This window comes from Gouania willdenowi, chromosome 14, assembly GCF_900634775.1.
Source record: "Gouania willdenowi chromosome 14, fGouWil2.1, whole genome shotgun sequence".
NCBI classification, from domain to species: domain Eukaryota; kingdom Metazoa; phylum Chordata; class Actinopteri; order Blenniiformes; family Gobiesocidae; genus Gouania; species Gouania willdenowi.
In genome coordinates this window covers 29,309,176-29,326,099 of record NC_041057.1, presented here as the reverse complement: position 1 = coordinate 29,326,099, position 16,924 = coordinate 29,309,176, and the positions used below count along the sequence as shown (strand labels likewise).

Here is a 16,924-nt window from a genome sequence, read left to right as displayed (position 1 = left end):
GTGAGTTGAGAGTTTTGAGATAATAGTGATTATTACTGTGATTTGACTGTTTAGTTAGTGTGTAGTGAGGGAGATTGGAGTGTAGCGTAGTGTCTAATATATTTGTTTATTGTTCTATATCAACACAATGAGGCACAAATAATTTATCTTTCCCTGTATTTGATTCATACTTTTTTTGTAAATAGTTTTACAAAATCACCTGAGACATTGCTTCCATTTCACTGTAAATAGCTATATATATATATATATATATATATAAAACTGTGTTTTTTGATTCATCTGTATATAAGTTTTTGAAATACATAGTTTAGATTTGCTATACAAGCAATAAAAATAATGCATTAAAAATGTTTGTGACTTTTATAGTAAAAAAAAACCCTAGCTTTTTACCACTCTTATTTTAGTTTTTATAGTGGTTTTAGATCCACTGTGTTAATACAGTATGCCATGTTAAAGAAAATACTTGGGATATTTGGGAGATACCAAACATGCAAGGTTTATGGATTTCCTTATATGAAATATAAAGGTAAAATCAAACACAATGAAAAAACAGAAAAAACGCCTTAGGCCCCAGAAAGTTAAAAAGAATTGGACCCACAATGTGCACGTGGGATGGGGATGGTGTTTGTATTAACACTGGCAAATATAATCAGTAATAATATAAACACTAATCTTGTCAAGACTTTAAACTCATGAATGAAGTATGCTTTATTTATCCTGATGTGGCTGGTTCAACTTCTCTTTTTGAATTAAATAACAGTTGTGGTATTGTGTAAGTGTCGTTTGTGGGAAGTGTTGAACTGCTTTCTTGTCTGAAAGTCTGAGCCGTGCACTGAGCCTGTCGCAGCTGCAGCATGCTGGATTTATTACACAAATGACTGTGACAGTTTGAAAAATGTGCCAAGGTCTGAAACCTTTTTAAAGACGGCGTCGAGTGTAACCACTTCATCCAACTCGACTTCCTCACTCATTGCCTGGAGCTGGTTTTTTTTAAAAAGGGTGACGGGCCAGGTTGCAAGAGGACAGACTTTCTCAAGAAGCCATCAGCATTATCGCTATTAAATTAATATCGTAGCTACTTTCCAAACACGACTGCTTTGACTGAGTCTGACCAATCAGAAAGCCATTCTGGTACCACCATTAGGTTTTCTTTTAGGTCTTCTTTTGCTTTTTGGAGGTGCTGAGCCTCCAAACATGATTAGAAAGTGCCTGATTTGATCCGCCGCAGAGCACACATTTTAAATGTAAATATTGCCGATGATCAGTAGGGGTGAGTATTGGCAAGGATGTTGCAATATGATACGTATCACGATAATTTACCCAGTTAATATCAAAATTAAACGTAGAGGTGAAAAATCAAGTTGCTGTATATGTTCATCAGAAGATATTGATTGACAAGTTGAGTCAAAATTATTTGCTTAAAACATCCTATTTATTGTTTATTATTAGAGTTTTTGCACATTTTCACTGAAAAAAAGAAAATGCAGTGTTACACACTGCCATCATAAAATATAGTGCAACAAGTTTATTTTCACTGAAACTACTGTGTAGAAGTCTCAAAGTAACCATGACAACATAATGATGGCCTTGTAACAACTGTAAGTGAGAACATTAAGGATAAATCACCCTGAGTTACTGATAATGCACAAAAATAAGAAAAAATATAAACATTGATCTGAACAGATTATATGAAAATAAAATGCCTGTGCGTACATAAATATTGCAGGCATTATTACACACTGCCATCATAAAATAAAGTGCATCAAGTAACCATTGCAACACATTGAAAGCATTGTGACCACTGAAATGTTGCATAAATACACAAAAATATTGATTAAAATAAATAAATCAATCAATTAAAAAAAAAATCAATTTTCTAAATAAAAAAAAAAAAAAAAAATTTTTCACACCCCTAATGATCAGGTTAATTTAATCATGGCAATGATTAAAATCAGATTATTGTGCAGCCCTAATAGCTCCACTCTTGGGAAGTTGTTTTTAATTACCTCTGCCTTGGAGGTCGTGTTTTTACTGGATGTTTTTTAGCAGGATATCTCAAAAAGTTCTGAACGGATCTAAATTACATTTGGTGAAAAGGAAGACCAGCAAGTATTGTGGATAAAGTATTTAGAACAGTTTTGGCAGAACTCCTTGGCATAGGTTTTTGCGCTCGTGTTATTTATGTTTTGGTAACTGGAATGATTAAGTCGTCCCTGGTTGATGGTTAATTTACAGTCATATCATCAAACAAGTCTCTCTATTAGGGCTGGGAAAAAAAATCAGTTTAATCTATTTATCGAATTTGTCGATAAAACGATTTTTCTTTTGCAAATTCTCGTTAAAAAAAAAATTACTAGAAAAAATTATTAGAAAAAAAAAATATATATATATATATATATATATATATATATATACGATGTGAGTCAGCCCCCTCTTTTCTTTTTTTTTTAATTGTAATGTTATATGTTATAAAATATGTAGTTATCTGATTTTTTAATCAGAAAATTCAAGCTACTGTAAAGTTGCTGTTGCCTTTTTGCTTAAACCTGGGTTAAAGCTTAAAATAGTTGAATGACAGAGCCTCATTTACTTTTTTTTTTGGGATTGTTCTTTGTATTTTAACTCTTGAGGACAATCACAGCAATAAAGTTGCACTTTTGACAATATATCTGATGTCTGCAGTCATTTTTAAGTGGGAAAAAAAAAAAATGAAAATTGAATCAAAACTTGAATTTTTCTTTAAAGAAATTGAGATTTTCGTTTTAGGCAAAATCGCCCAGCCCTACTCTCTATTATAAATAAAAACATGATTACTTTACAAATCTTGTGACCTTAACGAACATGGACAGTCATGTGATAAGCGCATTAATGTGGAGTATTTGTGTCATTGTGCTGAATTAAGTATAGGACGCAGGCGTGGAAAAAGTCCTTGATAAATGGGCCCAAAGTGTCAGAAGGAGGAGAAAGAAAGGCTTTGATGCCAGAAACCTTGGAGCAAGAAAACTGTTTGCAATATGTAAAGACTTCACACAAACACGGTTTCCCCCCACCCAAGGCTACGTTATTGATATGGGGTTAAAGCGTCATTGCTACCTATAGATCTCAGCCTGGATGTGGATGTTATGCACTGCTTTGGCCAGGGCCTTTAAGAGAGACAGATTAAAGCCTGGGCTACTTGGAGAAAAGCCCTGGGGCGTAATGAAATCAATGGCTGGGACATAACATTGCTGTTCCTCTTCTCGAACTGCTCAGCGCTCAGTGTACACACACACACACACACACACACACACTCATACAGAAGGCCAGTCCTCCCAGATATTGATGTCAGGGTGGGAGCCTGAGAGGCCATTCCTTGGATCATGATTTCGCTCCAGTCTATGCTGGAAATCTTATTTGCTACAGAAAGCAAGCGACTGCTTCGCTCTTTCTTCTGTTTTTATCCTATTTTCTCCTTTTCCTATTCTGCCATTGGTTTTGGTGTCTTATTTTGATGTTGTGTTGTGTAGAAAACTTTCATCCTCCGTCCTCCTGATCTACAATGTTGTCGCTCTATATTTTTTTAAAGACCTGGCTAGTTTTTGTTTTCTATTAATCACTTTCCACACACCCACGTTTAACACAGTAGCAGGGTTATTTTTCCACTGAGCTTCTTTTTCTGTGTGTTCTACAGATTAAAATGATACTGGACACTTTTGGATTGATAATGATGCTGAATTTGTCGGTCTTAGTTTATTTTTTTTTAAATGTTGAAAAAACTCTCAGAACAAGAATGAACACCCAAGAAAACATGGGCTGAATAGTTCCTTTAAGGTATGAAGTTATGATCTGTTTAGAAACACTGAACACTAGTCGATACGTAATTTATTCACAAAAAAGGAACAAAAAGAATCAGACATCTGTAGCACCTGAAATCCTCAAAAAATTCTGACCAATCCCTGCTATTCGATCTGAATTTGAAAGAACCAATCAGATGCCTAAATGTCTCGTCCCGCCCACTCCCTTCTCTGTCTCCCGTCCTCCCTCGTTTACACTTTAAAATGTCGGCTTTCGTCTCACTGACGAATCCTATGTGCGTTCAAACTTGTGGGGGTGTGGCTTTGGGGGTGGAGCTTAGAGGAGGTCTTGATAGCTTTAATCTTGCTAGCTTTTCAACATCGCAATCTGCACCTTGAAATGTCAATGTGTGTGTGCCTAAGTAACCTGTTGTATGCAATGCAAACCTGCCCATTAGAGGTGGGAAAAAATGATCGATTGACGATACATCGCGATAATTTTTTTTATACAATAACCTAAATTCATATTTCTCCCCATAATAATAATTTATATTAAATTTGTGATGGCCTGACTGACTTGTGATGTGAATTTTTTTTGAGGGGGAACTATGCCTCATTCACTGTTTCTAGAAGTGAATTATTCAACTTTTGTTTTTTAAAAAGGGAAATAAAGAAAACAAGATTTCAATATTCACTATTATTGCATTGCATTGCTTATATAATCGCAATAAATCACAATTTATCAAATCAGCAACCAACCCAGCCTTAATAATCAAACCAAGGCTGAATGGATGATTTGGTTTCTCATTTGTTGATCTTTTGTTGTTTTTAGGATGAAGATGGAGGGGCTGGTCAATCAGACGGTAAGAAGCTGTGTCTTCAGTAAACACATGAAACATTTCCTCTTAAAGGATCGAGGTGGGAATATGAAGACTAAATGACTTTTCATCTGGGGATTTAAAATATGTCAACACATCCTGAAGTATTTCCCCAAATGAGCAATTCCAAATCTCTTTTAAATCACACATAACTGATTTGTCATGCCTTAAGCATTTAGATAATTGAATTGAGATGAAAATCTGCTTCTAGATTATGTTGAAAGGAGAAGTAAATGGAGGCTGTCCTGAGTGCTTTCAATCATAATCCTGGCCCCAAGCGAAATTATTGTCATTACTGTTTCCTCAAGAAGCCTCAATTCATTTATGGGAGTCGTAACCTAAAAATGAGAGTGTGTGTGTGTGATTTATCTGCAGAAGCTCAGCGTACAGCTGCTAACAACCGCATGGCGTCCACCAGCCTGTTTCACGAGACCGACCTGGTGGTGTCCATCAACGACCTGGACAACCTCTTTAACTCAGACGAGGACGATCTGCCGGTTAGTACGACCATAGCTCTCACAAAGCAGCAGCTCATGTGGAAGATGGTTTTTTAAATTTTCATCATATTTTCCACATATATACATGAACATAGAACAACAACAACAAGCATGGCATCAGGTCTTTGTGTACACCCGAGGTGACAAGTAAATACTTTGTTACCGTACTTCTGTACTTTACTTGAGCATCTTTTTTTTTGGTTACTTTTTACTTTTACTCTTTACTTTTTTAAACAAATATCTGTACTTTTTACTCCTTACATTTTAAAAATGAGCTTGTTACTTTTAAGACCTTCGAAGATGATGCCATGATGTAAAAAGATGCATTTTCAAGTTTTTGGGTTTTATTAAGCATTTGCATTTTTTTTTTTATTTATTTATTTTTTTTTTTTTACAATTTTGATCTATTATGATTGCTAAATTCTCGAGCTGTTCATAAAGGGTAACAGATTTAATGTATTTCCATAGACCAGTTTTCAACAAGTACAAAAAAAAGATACGGAATTTGTTGGTTTAAAAACCCTGTCTTATTATTGAAGGGACATTTATTTCATGTTTTATTTTTTTTTACTCAAGTATATTTAGTGGCATGTACTTTTTTACTTTTACTCAAGTAAGAGAGCAACTTCAATACTTTTAAATGGTAAAGGGACTTGATTTATATAGAGCTTTATCCCCACACTGAAATAGTCTAAAAGTGCTTTACATATCAGCTCATTCACACATTCACACAGCAATGGGACTGAGCTGCCATGCAAGGCTCTGGGATCAACTTAGGGTCTTGCCCAAGGACACATAGACAGGGATCGAACCCCCAACCTCTTGATTAGAAGATGAGCCACCCAGAGTCATTTTTTATTCAAGTTTGTATTCCATTTCTTCATTATACAAGGGACAAAAAATAATTAACATTATCCTTTAAATGTTGGTTTCTTTGTGAAGCTAATCCATTTGTTCCATTTTTGATCAAAAAAACCTCCTGTAAGTCATTTTTTCTAACACTTATTTCTTGTCCTATATCTAGCCATTGTTTTTGTCTCAGTGGGTTTAAAGCGAGCCAGTTTCTTGTTATGACCTTCCTGCTAGCTGTAAGAAGAACCCCAACCAAATAGTTATCTTCCTTCTGCACAACTTTGCTGATTTTTAATGTGGTGTATGTTTCGTCACAAAGTGAAGTGTTTCTTCTCCTTCTGTTTCACAGCCTGGTTCCAGACGAACAGTGAATGGAACAGAGGAAAAGTTTGGCAGCAAGGAACCCAAGCCATCCACTTTGGACCCAGTGTCCTGCATAAGTATGCATCTCCTCACCTACCTGTCTATTTCTCTCACTCACCGTGACACCGATGCACTAAAACCATGGATTTACCGCGAGTTTTTGTCTGTGCTCTGACATTTTACCTCTTGAGCTCCAAATGATGTCTTACCACAGGTGGATAAAGAGTGTCAAATGTTTGAATCCACTCAGTGACAGTGAGACTGTTACTACTACAGAGTAGCAGCAGGTGCTCACACTTGGCTTTGCCCCCTAGTGGTGAACAGCGTGGAGCTGCTGCTCTGTGTTTTTGGCTTTTTGCAGACATCCTGTTTTGGCTCTTTAGTTGTTTTCTTCATCTCTATTAACCTTAGAACACTATCGCTAAAATTAGTAACAGCATCACTATCGGCAGGGGATTTTTACCCAGCATATTACACTCAATAAAAGTTAATTATAATCAAAATATGAGTTGTGTTTTTTTTTTATTCTGTTATGCCATGCCTAACAAAATGAAAAAAAAACTTCCATGGGTGGAATCTAAAATTATTTTAACCAAAATTACTGAAAAATTAGTAATGTAGGAACAAAAAATGGCATTTTTCAGTTGAATAAAAAGGATCACCTGACTAAAAAAGTTTAATCACCATATAAATTTCCTTGGAAATCACCACTTTGTGATATTTACTTATAAATACTGGACTAAATAAAGACAGTATCGAATTTTCAGGACCACTTTTCCTTACTTTTTTTTTAGATACAATCGGTACATACAGTTGAGTAATAATGGGACACTATCACTATTGCTGGGTGAAAATCACCCAAACATGGCCTGTAGGAAAAAGTGGGCTTTCAAGTAGGAAAACATCCACACTTTCTAAAACATGTGTCAAACTCAAGGCCCGGGGGCCAAATCCGGCCCTTTAGACTTTTGAGCATCAAATTTGACTCGCTCAAGAAAGTAAAAATGCTGGAAAAAAAACATGAAACATTTTGTTAATTCATTTAAAATCTACAGTATTTGCAGAGCTCAGTTTTCCAGTTCTTATATCGCATGAAGACAGTCATTTTTAATCTCAAATTGTTGAAAGAAATCTCAGTTTTTCCAAAATCTGGCAAATTTTCCTCAAATTTTTCCACAAAATTTCCCCAAATTACCATAATCAGAGAAATTTAAGTGAAGTTCCTGCAGTGGCAGATTTATTCACATACTTTATCATTTATATATAATTTATACGTGGAAGTCCAAACCATGGCACATTAATGTTGAATTATTTTGAATCTTTTCCCCGCCTTAAATCTGTGGCCCACTTAAAGTCAAACTGGTCCGTATTCGGCCCCTGAACTAAAATGAGTCTGACACCCCTGTTCTAAAACATCAGAGAAGATGCTGAAGCTACCAAGACACTGACAAACACTACTTCATCAAAATAATGTAAATACGTTTGCACGGGTGAAAATCACCTGCTGATAATGTTGTAGGGTTAAAAGCTTTTTTTTTTACTCTCTATTTGCTGACATGTCACAGCTGATGCACCATTTTTCATAAAGAAACCTTTTTATAACACACTGTGCAGTTTGAGCTCAGGGACACACAAATAAAAAAATATAACAGTACTTAAGGACACCTCATACTTTATTGTGAAGCAAATTGGTCTCAGGTCAGCTGTAATTAAAGCTTCATAAACTAGCAATGCACCGTCGTACATTCTATTCCTCACAGAATAGGGTTTATTTCCCTCCTGCACACATTCCACTAATACACCAGCAGCTTTTATATTGCCCACATCAAGTTTGGCCTTTTTCATTTTGTGCCTCGAAACTGGAACAGTTGTGATGAATGAAAATAGAATTAAAAGATGCTCTTTGCACCTACAGACGAATTACGTAAAATCTATTTCAATATATATATTATATTACAGACATGGGCGATTACAAAAAGAATTGCACAAAAGGACAACAAAAATACAGAAATTTACTCCGAAAACACATGACAACTAAAATAATAAAGAAAAACAAGAGCACATCATCGCCAAGCACCAAATCTCCTTTTTTCTAGATCTTGTCAGTTATCTGGATCATTCATGATAACATGATCATTCACACTTTAAAGGCTTCGAATACATTTTTATCTCCATTAATACCCGTACAGTATGTCCAAATATATAGACGCCACCATTTATTTAATCTTTAAACTGCAATTAAATGCAGAATCCAGATCCAATCTCTTTGAAACTCTTGAGGTAATTAAGTAACCAACCAGACATATCCCAGTCAAATTACCTAAAGATCGGTTTATTACGAAGCGAGATATGACTTTTTGAAGTTTCGCCCATGATGAGAGATAGTTTTTACATTTTTGAAACTGATCCAGAATCACTATATTGATCCGGATTCCCTCTAAATTTTAACGGAATCTTTCATGATGTAAGGTCTGTCTTTGGTTCAAATTTAGTCATAATCCGTTCATAATTTCTGAAAAATGGCAAACAAACAAATAAATTAGTGGTGAAATTTGATTAAGAAAATGTATATAATTAATTGGAGATACATTGGTATAAATCTGAATCAATGAAAACTAAATAAATATTCAATTAGCTTAAACAACAAAATTGTGTTTATTTTCATCAGCGAGAGCTAACATAATGTGCAATTAAGCTTAATATATATACACCGGGAACTCGTGAAATAAGATCGGTTCTACTCTGTGAAAAAAGAAAAATATACAATATGACAACAAAAACACCGAAAATACTCATAGAACACAAAAACAAAGGCGAAAACACACAAAATAGGGTAATAACAACAAAAACATATAATATTATAATATTATTAAGTCTTAAAATAAAATGTAATATCTTACATTGATTTACATTTTCTTGTCTGATATTATTTGAAATGTTCATCTTATTTTCCCTCTTCTAACCAGGCTCTGCAGACCTCCATCAAATGTTTCCCACGCCCCCCTCCCTCGAGCAGCATATCATGGGATACTCCCCAATGAACATGTGCAGTAAGGATTACGGCAGCATGGAAGCCAACTCTGGAATGACCACGCTGGACGGGACCACCATTCTGGGGGGCCACTTTAAGATCGAGGTGGAGGAGAGCTTCTGCAGTCCCAAGCCATCAGAAATCAAGGTGGGCCTGTCCTGTCAGCCTGACGCTAATAAAATAACATTTACAGGCACAATCAGCAGATGTTGTAAATCTGAGTAAATGACTGCGTGTGGATTTATTGATGGTGATTCTGAGGCAGCTGGGAGGTGAGCAGATTATAGAGAACGATATTGTCTCATTGTATACCTGTCAATGATGGAACCATGAAGTGAATGCTCTCATTATCAGATGATGTCTGTTGTTGCAGGATGATTATAAGAAACTGCTTTCAGTGAATCTAAGAGATTCTTCAACTAAGTGCCTTTTTCTATCCTGGCATTATTAAAATGTGTTTTACTAATCGTGTTTACAGTTTTGAATAAACAGTCTAATTCTGCCTCTCTTTATTTCCAAGGACTTCTCCTTTGTGTACAAGCCCAACCTGTGCCAGGCTTTTGTGGGCTGCTCCATGTTCGCCCCCCTCAAGACGTTGCCCAGTCAGTGTCTTCCTCCTATCAAAATACCTGAAGACTGCATCTACAGATCCAGTTGGACCATGGGCAGGGAGATGCTTCACCACCCAGTGCCTGTCATGACCTTCCTCAACAAAGACAGGTATGCTGCTAGAGCAGAGGTTCTCAACTATTTCACCCCGTGACCCACAAAATAAAGGCTCCTGAAACCGGGGACCCCCACTGTACCTGAAGGTGGTTGAACACAGACATGAACATTGAAGATCAGTCATGTGGAAAAAAGTTGCAAATTAGAGTGACCAAAAACTGTCAGAAAAAGTGGTTAAAAAAAAGTTTAAAGTGTCAATGTTGTAACATGTTGTGTTGACCTTCGACAACATGTGCAGACAAGGTCAAAATTAAATAAAAAATCCAAAGTGTTAATATTGGCTTTAAAGTGGTAGAAATGGGGGAGAGGATTAGAGTAATGTAAAAAGTAGGAACAATTAGTTTAAGCTGGCTGTTGTGGTTAAATTGGTAAAAAAAAAAAAAACATAAAATGTGGTGAAAAGTGGTTTAAAGTGACAGTAATGGGTCAACATATGCAACATAAAGTGGTGGAAATGTCTTGACAGTGGAAAAAATGTGCAGAAAAGGCATTTAAATTTGATGGAGAAGTGGGAGTAATGGGAATAATGTAGCAATTGCATTAAAAGGAGAAAAAAATATGGCAAGAAAAAGTGATGGAAATATGTTCAAATATGGCAAAAGAGGTCAAACTAAGCAAAAATGGGCTCCAAAAATATTTTTAGTTTCTTGAAGCCATCTGGTGACCCCCTCCTAGTGTCTCGTGACCTCAAATGGGGTCCTGACCCCAAGGTTGGCAATGCCTGTGCTAGAGAATATTTTGTGTAACTGTTATCTATCATTCATTTGTCATTATGATGAGAGCTGAGGGTTACAGATGTTCTGCTAAAAGGCTTAGTGTGCAGTGTGTGTACAGTGGCATAATGAAAAGAAATAGGTTTGGGTGATTTTGCCTAAAAAAAAAAAATCTCTGGTTTTTTTAAAGAAAAAATCGAGTTTCAATTCGATTTTCAATTTTATTTTTTTTTAATGCACTTAAAAATGACTGCAGACATCAGATATATTGTCAAAAGTTTAACTTTATTGCTGTGATTGTCCTCAAGAGTTAAAATCCATAGAACAATTTCAAAATAAAAAGTAAATGAAGCTCTGTCATTCAATAATTTCAAGCTTTAAACCAGGTTTAAAGGTTCCACGTCATGCTATTTTTCATCCATCTCCATTTGTTCTAAGAACCCCAAAAACATAGTATTTGAGGTTTATTTTCCCAAACTCGCCTGTTTTCCAGAGTTTTAGCCTCTGAAAAGTCACTTTCTGAGCAACTCTACACAAACAGGCTGATTTGCGAGATACTTATGCATATTCATGAGTGGGCGTGTCTATAGACGGGTGACGTAGGGCCAGAGGAGGGCGGGGACGGCCCGTCCTTCCACCCACTCCGTAGCCGAGCTCATGCTGCTTTATAAACACGAGACAGAGCGTAGGGGCGGGGCGTTCGCGTGGTGGGAAAAAAAAAAAGTTAATTATTATTAGTATTTTTCTAAACTCAAATTTGCAAAACAAAAATTGTTTTTATCTACAAATTTGATTCATCGATTAAAACGATTTTTTATGTATAGGGTGGTGAGTTGAGCCCCCACAGCATCTGTGCATGTTCACCACTGCTCTATGGCTTTGTCCTGTCTGTACAATGTACATGCATCAGTAAAACAGCCTGGTTTCCTCTTATTGATTTTCTACAATCAGACTCGTGAGTCCTTATTACATTTGGACACTCTAATTTATAACAGCCATTTGTTCAGCGCTCTGCCCATCATTGTCAGGCAGAGGTTGATGCATTTGTCAATGCGTTATTACAGAGAATCCTCAGTGTTCAGCAAATGATACACACACACACACACACACACACACACACACACACACACACACTGAACAAATGAAGTGACATGAAAAGGCCAAAGCCTGAGGTGTGGGTGTGATGAAAAACTGCTTCTGCACATCACTGACACTGAATTAGATGAAACAGGCATTCAGCACATTTATTTTCTTTGGAGATTCAAGGTCTTAATCAGACTGAGCTAAAATATGTGTTTGTTTGTTTGTTTGTTTTTTTAGCAATCATTACACACATTTAAGCTATCCTTTTTCTTTTTTTCCTTAATTTATTTATGATTTTTAACATTTTACATGTGACACACTAAGTGTACATAAAGATATAGTACTAAGTCCAGAGTTCATCGTAAGCACAAATACCTGGATAAAACAAGAACAACAAAATACACATCATTAAAATAGCCACAATTTAGCCACAAAACCATTAAATATAGTTGGGGTCATCTAAAGTTTTAAATACTCCAAAATAGGTTTTCATGTGCTGTAAAATATATGGAGGTTCCCTGACATTTTATATCTACGTTTTTCAATGTGGGATGCTCCAATAAATTATCTCAACCAAGCCTCGAATCCAGAAGCTATTCTTGATCTATAAACAGATCTATGGCCAGGTGCATCATAATTACTGTAATATACTAATGGGTATGAATGACAAGTCTCAATGTTTAATAAAGGCCTTAAATGCCCTGAAATGTATTCATTCTAAGTTTTTAAATTCCAATTATTTGTAGATTTGACTGATATCCACATTGTTAATCTAAAAACATTCCTACGTCAGTAAAACAGTAAATCTAATAATGTACGGATGCAGTGCAGCTGGGTGGAATTTATGTGCATTCCCATCATGCTTGTGTCCTGTTGTCCATGTTTTTCTCACCCTTTCCTCCCTCCTTCACTCACACTCTTTCTCTCCAGTCCCCAAACGTTCCCTGAGCTCAGAGGTGGCAAATGTATTTTTCTTCAGTACTCAAATAAAAATATAGATACTTGATTAAAAAAAATGACTCTGGTAAAAGTCAAATTATTGAAGTTGCTCTCTTACTTAAAGGTGCAGTCCGCAACTCTCAGATCCCTCTCGCCCCCTCCCTCCCCGCTGCTCTTTTGCCCTGCCTCCAAACTTTCCAAAGTCCCTCCCTCAGAGGAGCTAACTAGCTAACGTTAGTCCGACAGCAACATCACAGTAATATAACATGCTCTGTTAAAAGCATATTACTGCAGCTTTCTCTCTCTCAATGTGCACACACCTCAGCAGCAGCAGCAGCAGCAACAACAACACAGTGTCAGAGTTCTAGTGTAACAATTACAAATCAAACATAATGTAAATTAATCAGCAGTAATTACCTTTCAAGCAGAAAAGTCACCAATTCCATCTTCTACTCCTCCAGACCATACACTGTAAAAAAGATGGCGCTCCAGCCCGGGAAAGGGGCGGAGCCTTTGAACAACAGCTGTCAGACAGTCCATCAAACACAACCCTGGCTCTGATTGGTTCTTTTTGCTCGGTCGCGGTGCATTCTGGCAATCTGCCAAAGGCTGCAGTAGCAGCAGGGGGCGGGGCTCAATGAGTCAGTTTTCTTCACACACACTACTAGTTTGATGTAAAGCTGTCCTTACATAGTGACAGCTTTAGGTTTAAAAGTAAAAAAAATGTCCCTTCAATAATAAGACAGGCAGGCAAATGTTCAGTTAAACCCTGAGTTTAACATTTTTAAAAACTTGAAAATGGTAACCATAACCTTTTTACATCGTGACGTCATCTTCAAAGGACATACAAGTAACAAGCTCATTTTTAAAATGTAAGGAATAGAAAGTACAGATATTTGTTTAGAAAAGTAGGGAGTAAAAGTTGGTCGATTATTCGAGGAACACCGGGAGTAAATCTTTATCCTCCTTATCTGGAGAAGAAACACAAGAAATCACAGTAAGAATGAAGTAAAAACACTTCTATGAATTCAACAATGCAATGTGAGAAACATTTTTAAAAATGTTACAAAAGTGTGTTTAAAACATGATTTTCACTTTGTTGTTATCTGATGAGAAAAAAATATCTCCAGCTTCTTTAAAAAGCAAACAACAACAGCTTGAATTGGACATTTTTTGGTTGTAATAATGTGCAATGCTTGTTAGGGATGTGTTCAACCACAAAATAATTCTATAACAATCACACCTTCTTTTAAACATTAACCAAAACAACAGTACATTATTTTTTTAAGTTATAATTTTGCATTATAGTTTTTAGTTAATCATTGCAGAATCTGTTTTTATGTAAAAAAAAAAAAAAAAAGTTATTTTATTGTTTTTAGAAATGTATTTGTTTTATTTATTTATTATCTCAGAACCAAACACAACTGAACCGTTCCTGGTTAATGGCGCTCTAACTCATGGTAGCTTTAGTTTATTATGTAATTAAATGGCCCAGCTCACATTAAGTGCATTGTTGCTTTTGACACATAATTACACGTATAGCTCTGCCTTAATTTAGATTAAAGGTGCTTTGCAGAGAAGATAAACCTGACCTTTAGGTTGAGTTCGCTGCTTTTAATGGATGCTACTGTGAAAAGCTAACAGTGCACGGCAATGATTACACTACACAGTTCAGTCTGTAGTGCTCCACACGTTAGTATGGGCACATAGTATGGAACGATTGCGTATGTAAGAAATACCTGCATGTATACTAAATCGGGACATTTTTGAAATATGCACTGTGGACACACTAGTCATAATCAACCGTCCCATGATGCATTACGAGCGGCTTCATCCTAGAAATCAAACATCCCCTTTTCAAAACAAAAGCATCTCTTCTTGTCTTCCATTAGTTTTATACACTTTTGTAAATATGGCTCTTGTTTTGAAGTTAACTATAGGTTTTGTCAGTAGCACAATGGAGGGCCTCCAGAAATCTTCGAAATGTCAACATGGAATGTGTTTCTGTGAGTTTTATCAATCAAATTAAATCAAAATGTTGATATTCTACTTGGTCAATTTCTCACTTAAAATGTTTTCAGAACTTTCAAAGATAGAGAATCAACAGAGATTTTTAGCCTCAGTGTGATTCAGGTTTTTTTTCTTGTACGTTTAAAATGCTTCTTGGGAAACTTGGAAGTATACTTCAGTGGGAACTCTCATAATCCTAAACGTACTTATAGTATATACTAGACAGTATATACTCATTTCGCAGTCTATTATTTATTTTTATGGTAAATTTTAGCCGTTACTTTGGCCTCGCTTAGCTGACCGCCTAATGCTTCATTGGGTAACCATGGCAACGGTTCAATAGCAGAAGTAAGGGAAGTGGTGCCTCAGGAAAATTAGTCCAGACGGATCACAGTGAAGAAGAGCAAGAATCAGACCCAGTGGCTCCGTTAACACTAAGTAAACTTATGTGAAGCAGTGACTAATTTTCTGAATCAACTCAATTGATGAATTGTACTAAAGCTACCTTTAATCCCAGAGATTATCTAACTCCTAATCCAGTGCTCCTCAAATGGGGGTACGAGATGGCACGACATGGGGTACTTGAGAAAGAGAGTAGAAAATGAACAAATAAAAGCAATAAAAATATGTGGTTTTATAATGTTTATTCTTAGTTAAAATAATAATAATGATTATAATAATTGAAATGATTTTGATTAGAACATGAGCTGAAAATACAATGGTCAATCTTGGTCAAGCATCCGGAGGGAGATGACCCCCTATCAAAAAATAAATCCATTCAGGAGCCACTAAATACTCTTTAAGTCCACTTATTTACAAAATGAGATTCTTTAAAATGTGTGTTATCACTCATTCCATCCATCATTGTGCTCTAGAGTTTTTTTTTTACAGTATTCAGAGAAGAACGTTGTAGTCGGACAAAGGGGGTACTTGGACTCAGAAATAAGAGAAAGGGGGTGCGAGAGAGTATAGAGTTTGAGAATCACTGTACCTAATCTTCACCCTTTTTCTTCTCAGTGGCATCCCCAGCGTGGGCAGCACCATGGATCAGGACTACAGCCAGAGCTACACCCCTCAGACTCAAACACCCTTCATATCAAACAGCGCTCCACCCAGCAACAGTGGGACGGGCATCCTGCCATCTCCTGCTACGCCCCGTTTCTCCGCTCCCACTCCACGCACACCACGTACTCCACGAACACCTCGCGGTCCCTCCAGCGTCCAAGGATCTCTGAAGTATGAGAACTCGGACCTGTACTCGCCGGCGTCGACTCCCTCCACCTGCCGACCGCTCAACTCAGTGGAGCCGGCCACAGTGCCCTCCATCCCTGAAGCCCACAGCCTCTACGTTACCCTCATCCTCTCAGAATCCGTCATGAACCTCTTCAAGGACTGCAACTTTGACAGCTGCTGCATCTGCGTTTGTAACATGAACATCAAAGGATCGGATGTGGGCGTGTACCTCAGCGACCCCATCAGCGAGGCCCAGGAAACCTGCAGCTGTGGCTTTAGCGCCGTGGTCAACCGTCGCTACGGAAACGGCTCCGGTCTCTTCCTGGAGGACGAGCTGGACATCATCGGCCGTGGGTCGGACGTCAGCAGAGAGGCAGAGAAGCGCTTTGAGGAGCTGCGGCTCTCGTCCCTGGAGAAAACGGGTGTGGGAAGAGGAGATAATGTCCCCAACGAGCTGATTCTTCTCCTGCAGGATCAGTGCACCAACCCTTTCTCACCAATATTAATCCTGGAGCATGACGCGGTGACACGAGCGCCGAGTGGGCGCCCCGTGACTCCGTGTGTACGGGTGGAAGAACGAGATTACCACAGCGACTGTTACATGGCTTTGGAGCACGGGAGGCAGTTCATGGACAACATGTCAGGAGGTAAAGTGGACGAGGCGTTGGTCAAAAGCACATGTCTTCACCACTGGGCCAAACAAAACGGTGAGGAACAAACTCCTGTGGTGCTATAGTTTCACTTTCTTTCATTTTTTGTTTTTCTTTTTTCATCATTAGAAATACAGGAACGAGAGTTCTGGTAATGCTTTAAATCTCTCTTTCCA

The 16,924-nt window shown here is 37.2% G+C and overlaps 1 protein-coding gene across 1 annotated transcript in view; it reads left to right on the top strand.

The window, feature by feature from the left end:
* med13a (mediator complex subunit 13a) overlaps nucleotides 1-16,924 on the top strand; it is a 161,866-nt gene that overhangs the window by 116,248 nt on the left and 28,694 nt on the right. Inside the window, exons 11-16 of the mRNA XM_028466211.1 lie at nucleotides 4,606-4,636; nucleotides 5,027-5,148; nucleotides 6,350-6,440; nucleotides 9,330-9,541; nucleotides 9,915-10,114; nucleotides 15,883-16,805. Coding sequence (XP_028322012.1) covers nucleotides 4,606-4,636; nucleotides 5,027-5,148; nucleotides 6,350-6,440; nucleotides 9,330-9,541; nucleotides 9,915-10,114; nucleotides 15,883-16,805 — 1,579 coding nt within the window. The remainder of the gene's footprint in view (nucleotides 1-4,605; nucleotides 4,637-5,026; nucleotides 5,149-6,349; nucleotides 6,441-9,329; nucleotides 9,542-9,914; nucleotides 10,115-15,882; nucleotides 16,806-16,924) is intronic.